The sequence below is a fragment of the Telopea speciosissima genome, chromosome 8, assembly GCF_018873765.1.
Source record: "Telopea speciosissima isolate NSW1024214 ecotype Mountain lineage chromosome 8, Tspe_v1, whole genome shotgun sequence".
In the NCBI taxonomy this organism is placed as follows: domain Eukaryota; kingdom Viridiplantae; phylum Streptophyta; class Magnoliopsida; order Proteales; family Proteaceae; genus Telopea; species Telopea speciosissima.
Window position 1 is genome coordinate 5,491,893 of NC_057923.1, and position 6,369 is coordinate 5,498,261.

The 6,369-nt window shown below is 38.8% G+C and overlaps 1 protein-coding gene across 1 annotated transcript; it reads right to left on the bottom strand.

Moving 5' to 3' along the window:
* Nucleotides 1-573: 573 nt before the first annotated feature.
* On the bottom strand, nucleotides 574-3,139 carry LOC122671178. Its single transcript, XM_043868281.1, has 2 exons — nucleotides 1,781-3,139; nucleotides 574-1,686 (listed from the first exon to the last, which is right to left on the bottom strand). The coding sequence occupies exons 1-2, from the start codon at nucleotides 3,137-3,139 to the stop codon at nucleotides 574-576; spliced, it is 2,472 nt and encodes an 823-aa protein (XP_043724216.1).
* Between the last annotated feature and the right edge of the window lie 3,230 nt (nucleotides 3,140-6,369).

Below are 6,369 nucleotides of genomic sequence, written 5' to 3' on the forward strand. Positions count from 1 at the left end.
AATGGTCACCGTGAACACATTGAATCAAAATTCCAGAAATCTTCTCAGAGGTTATCCATAGATTTTTCCCAAGTTACATGTATAGGGATGCTTGAATTTCATCCGAAATTATTTCCTTGGTTTCTGGTGCAAACTTTGCGAAAAACAGAATGGTTATTACAGCAACTCCAGCATGCAAGAAGGAAAAAAAATTTAAATAAATAAGACCTGAAAACCAAACAAACCTGTGTTGTTGAAGATTGGGAAGTTTTAAAATATATTTTCTGTTGATATTAATGAACCCTTTCACCTGAAGAGATCCAGTTCATGAAAATTGAAGGGACTACAAGCCTGTGTAATGATCATGCATTACCTTTTCTACATATAAAATAGTATGAATTGCCATTACATTTCACATACAAAAATCACAAAAATCATACTTAGTAATTTGTCCACCATCACATCCATCCATTACCTAGACAAAATACTAATACTATGACTATGCTTTACATCCAACCAAAAAAGGAAAACAAGTCAAAATCTGTCCCAAAAGCATTCCAAAATGTAGAAAATGATTTACGTTTGCTGAGCAGGCTACTCAATAGACTGCTGACTTGGCTGCTGAATAGGTTGTTGGGTATCCGGAGAATACAGTTGGCCACCACTTTGTGGCTGATTCTGTCTCTTTTGTTGCCTTTCGTGGCCTTGCTTACCATTTTTTGGTTGACCCTTTTCTTTTTGCTGCTTTGGCAGAGTAAATTGCTGACTTGATTGCCCTTCTTCATTTCGTGGCCTCAGTGGACATTTCCTTCTATTATGGTTTGGCTGATTACATATCTTGCAAAAGTGACTACTTCTCAATGATATCTTTCCTGGGTTCTTATTTGTAGCATGTTCATCCGGGCCCTTCTTGCATGCTTTTTTGGGTCGACCAATCTTTTTGGGCCTTGGAGGGGGCTCAACTTGTCTATCAGATGGTGGCCAATATTTCTCATCAGGCATGGGATGAATTATGTGCCCATATGATCTCAAAAAGGCCTCCTTGGTAAAAAAGTCGTCACAATAATCTTCAGGATTGACCCGCTGGTAGATAATGGCTTTCATGGCATGCTTACATGGTAAGCCAGTCAAGTCCCATTCACCACAAGTGCAAGTTCTTTGATTAAGGTTTACTACATATTTGTAGTTATGATATGTCACCTCAAACTCCTCATTTCCTATAGGTGTCAAGTCCCCTTGTCTGGCAGCAATCTTGGTATTCTCTAGCTTCTTTTGGATATTGGGACAAATCTTTCCCTTATGTTCAACCATTCTACCATACCTAATACGAATCTTCTTCATCCATTTGTTTCTAATGGATTCCATCAAAGTGATGATGGATATATCCCTTTCTACTCTAATCCAATTGTTGAATGATTTGCATAAGTTGTTCACATTCTCCTGTGCCTTTGTATGCCTTGCAAAAGCATGTCGACTCCAAGCCCAATCTGGAATTGTTGAAAGCCAATTGAATGCTTCAGAATTTGATTTCCTTAATTCTTCCATGTGCTTCTTAAACTCAACTTCATTAAATGCATTTGATGCACTCCAAAGTGCATTCTTTAATAGGCGGCCAGGATACTTGGCCTTGAAGTTCTTGTATAAGTGTCTCACACAAAATCTGTGCCTAACTCCAGGCATTACACGATCAAATGCATTTAGCAACCCCTATTATTAACATTCAAAATTATTAGAAAACAATTTAATTGCAATACAAAATAATACCCATATGCTAGATTTTTAAAAAAATCAGCAGACATACCTTTTGTCGGCTTGAAATGAAGTTCAATGCTTGGTGTTGCCATGGTTCGATTGTGTCTTGCAATAATTGCAGAAACCAGCCCCATGAATGTTGATCCTCAATCTCTACAATTGCCAAACCAACAGGGAATATACCTTGATTTGCATCTAGAGCAATGGCACTTAATAGGACCCCACCACGTGTTGTCTTAAGATGAGTACCATCAAGGCCAATGAAAGGTCGACACCCCTCTATGAATCCCTTTCTCATGGAATTAAAACTTACAAACAACCTTTCAAATACAGGAGGTTGAATTGGGAGCGACTGAGTTGTTAAATGTACTATACTTCCCGGATTCCACTTTACAATGGCCTCTAGATACCTTGGCAGCAACTTGTATTGATCTTTCCGACTGCCCTCAATTGCTTTTCTCTTAGCTCTATATACTTGTGAACAAGACATTGCCACACCATAGTCCCGTTGGACTTCTCTCATGATCACCTTAGCACTTTTTTCCCTGTCATCTCTCAACTTGTCCCCTATCTTTTCTGCTAACCACGCTGATGTGGCAAATGGGTTATTGCTCGTCCTAGGGCAACTATGCTCTGCCTGCATTGTCCGAATCTGAATTGTTGTACCATCACGAAGGACAGCAGCATATATCCGCCACTTACAATCTTCAAACGCGCACCTATGTGCAATCCTCCTCTTGTCATTCCAAACCTTCTTCAATGCTACACCCATCTTTATGGAATAATCATGCAAAATCATGCCATAATCTTTCTTACATGGGAATTTCATGCCTACACAGAGTGCTTTCTCAATGTCTTCATTCCCTTTCCAAAATCCATGTTCCTCTTTATCAATTGACTCTTCTACTTCATAATCCTCTACACTTGAATCAACATTGGCCGTGTAAATGTCATCATCCTCCACATTTTCTTCCTCACTGACATCAGGTCTATCCTCATCAAATAACAAGTCATCCTCGTGGTCCTCTTCATCTTCATGATAATCTCCATCACTTTCTTCATCCGAAGCCACTCCATGATGGAACTGTGTAGGAATATTAGGCGATGTCAACTGAGAAGATCCTACAACCTCAATAGGCAACCGATGTGAATAAATATGGATGACTTTGCAACCTACTTGCACATGGTCTTTGAACATATCCATCAGATCCTTGTCATTTGCAACAACTTTCATACTGTTGGATGGTGTCATATATTGTAGTGTAATAATGCTATCAGGTGGGATCTTGAAATTAGTTGTGGTAACTTCAAGCATGTCCATAAAGTTAGACAAATCAGAGTCCACATCAAATAATGTCTTCACTGAACCCTCGTAATGTAGTATGAGTTTCATGACTTCACCACCCATCAGCCTCCTAGTATTAACACACCAGAGACAAATTAATCAGCAATCAACAAGAATAATTAGGGAACAAATCATAAATCAAAGGCAAGACAATATATGTAATGTATCATAAATAACTCAGAAAGAAAAATAAATGTTGCCAGTGTTAATATAATCAAGCATGTTCACGAGGTTGGACAAATCAGGGTCCTTGACCTCTCCCTTGTAGCACGTTGTTACCTACACACTTAAACAAAACTTCCACAACAGTTCTGTGTAATAAGTACATGTGAACAAATTCTTAATGTTGTAGAAACTAAGTTCTGGGAAGCTCATATGGTGGAACAACCTTTAGTGTCATGTTTAAAAAACCTCAAAAACCATGATGGATGTGACCACTTTTAGAATACAATTTTCATCTTGTCTTTTGGCTAAATAAACAAACATTTAGCATGCATACTTGGTGTTGCAGTGGGGTGGGGAGCGGATGGGAGAGTACATGTGAAACAAGTGCATATGAACGTTGGCCAAATAAACAAACATTAACCATTTAGCATCCACACTCGCAGGGCGGGGCTGGGTGTTGCAGGAGTGGGACAGGGGCTGGGAATGGGTAAGTGATGGGAGTGGGGAGTTGCAAGTACAGAGGGGTTGCGGACACGAAATCTACTTACCGGTCTTATGCTGCTATATTGATATACATTCTTTGCAAAACGTATGTGAGAGCTGTTAGTTGAAGAAGTAACGCCGCCCACCGGTCATCGGAATTCCTCTCTCTGATGGCGTTGGGGGGGGGGTGAAGGAGAAATTGCAACAGGCGAATGATGGGGGTGGGGGCGGGACAAGGGAGTGATGGGGTGGGTAAGAAGAATATCTGAGGTAGATATCGGGAGCGGGACAACCGGACAAAGGACTGATTGGGTGAGGGAGTTGCAGATGGCGAGGAGAGGGGCCGTGACAGGATAATTAATTGGGGTGGGGAAGAAGAATAGTAGAGGAAGTGGAGTTGGGCTCACGTTCACGTTCGAGAACGATTCTGAACCATTCAGATATAGAATCCACCCTGTGGGACCCACATGGGGTAGATTCCATCTAAGCTGCTCAGAGCCGTTCTCGTATGTTCACGTACGTGAACGTGAACCTACCAGGAGGAAGTGCGGGTAGGTAACAAACATAATATATGAAACGTTTGGTATCTTCAATGCAATTTTTTAAAATGTTAGGTACCTAATTGTCATTTCACTATATAATTATTACTATCATAAAAATATCTTAACATTTTTGGGTAAAGATGCATATGTATTATCGGGGATTGCAATTGTAGTGGAAGGCTCATAAACTTTATGCCCAATCAAAAAATCCCAAATGTTAAAGAAATTATTGCTTGTCTTATCCATAAAAGTTCTTTAATTTAGGAATGAAAAAGGTTTTTTAAAATAAATTTGAAGCGAATTGTCATTATGGTATTCTTACATTTGCATATTATTGAGTACACATGTGATGAAAATCAGACACCTAAGAAATGATGAAAATCCACTTTCATACCAGATAGAGTCGCTAGGGCAACAAAGACAGATGGTATTCATGCTAATTTATTTGTATCAACTTTTCTTTGGTTCAAAAGAAAAATTACATGGTTGACTCAGTTTGGTAGGTTGAGAGCCACATGGCTAAGAAGTATCTGGGCCGATGTACCACTTCATACTTGACACAATGTTTGATGGGCCAATTTTGATTTAGTGGGTTCATTTAAGGAATGGTTATCCTCTCCTGTTATAATACGATGCTGTAACGTATCGTGCGGTGCTACAAAGGCCATGTGACACAGCGGGCCCCACATAATGCACATGGCCTCTGCAGTTGCCGCATAATGCGTTACAGCACCGTGTTGTAACAGGAGACGATAAAAATTCTTCATTTAAGGGGTGTCAAAAAGGAGTTGAATGAGCTCCTCAGTTTGTTTCCATAAAATACCTCTACATGTTGCCATTATAGTGTTTAGAAGGGCATTTGTGAAAAAAAATTGATATTTGTTTTCACGAAAGTGAAAAGTCGTTACTCTCCATGTGGAGAGCTTATCCGAACTCAAAAAACAAACCAATCTAATTGAACCGACCGAATTTCTTAGCGGTTCAGTTTTGGTTTTTAGAAACTTGTAAAATAAAACTAATCGAAACTAGAGGGTGAAAACCCGATAAAATGTGATATTTTTTTTCTTATTATATATGAAAATCTGCGATGAACCAATAAGAACCATTAAAATAAGATGATAATTCGGACAAATAACAATTGTTTTCAGTTTGTTTTTATAGATTGAACTCCTTATTGGTCTAGTTTTCAGCATGATCAAATATATGTACAAAAAAAAACTAAATCAGATCGGATTGACTGTTTAACACCCTTAGGTTCATATGCTTACCTTCCATTTCGTGCTGATCTATGGTTCTCCGAAATCTCAAGGTAGTCAATCGAAATTGGACTTAGCGGGTCAGACTGGACCAAGTATTATAATTCTTAAGCAGTGTTTTTTTTAGGTGGGGCCTAGATGAGGAGTAGGAGGTCTCCACCTTGAAACCTCTTGTAGGATAGGTTCTACTGCACTAGCCTCAAGCCATCCTTACGCAGTTCTAATAAAACAATGGAGAATTTTATCAATATGATATTTTGATTATTGACTAAGGAAAACCATATGGATATACCACAGAGATGTGTGACGCAGACATCTTCATGTATGGAATATTAGAAGTACATAAACAATCTTTTTTTCATTCATAGCATAATGGTTTCCCAAGTAATTAACTAAACTTTTCCCATAAAATAAAAGAATAGAGAATAGGAATGTGGTTGGAGAGTTTAGATGTCACTAGTGGTGTCAATTGGTTCGATTCTGGGCTATTGGCTCGGATCCTTAGCGGTTTCAACTCTAAAGTGTCAAGATCATAACCGGACCAATAAGCTTACCGGATCCAAATCTGAGATCCAGGACTGTTAACTAATGGGTGGTCCGGTTCCAGTTCCTAATCGGCTCCAAACATTATTGAGCCTAAAGCAAGGACAATGAGAGTTTCTTTAGAAAAACAGGAGCTTCATCATTCATAGATATAGTCTTGTAGAGCCTAAAATAAAGACATCGATTCATATACTAGCTTTAAGAGTTCATAATTTCCATTTCAAACTCGACTCATATACTTATGACTTAAAGAGCAACAAAAGAGCTAGTTAAAAGTCCCAAACAGTGTAATGTTATTAATAGC

Excerpts from the sequence above, each read along its gene's own strand:
- LOC122671178 (XM_043868281.1), bottom strand. The coding sequence starts at position 3,139 with ATGGGTGGTGAAGTCATGAAACTCATACTACATTACGAGGGTTCAGTG. Across the intron at positions 1,687-1,780 it reads TCATTTCAAGCCGACAAAAG|GGGTTGCTAAATGCATTTGA; the intron begins GTATGTCTGCTG and ends TGTTAATAATAG.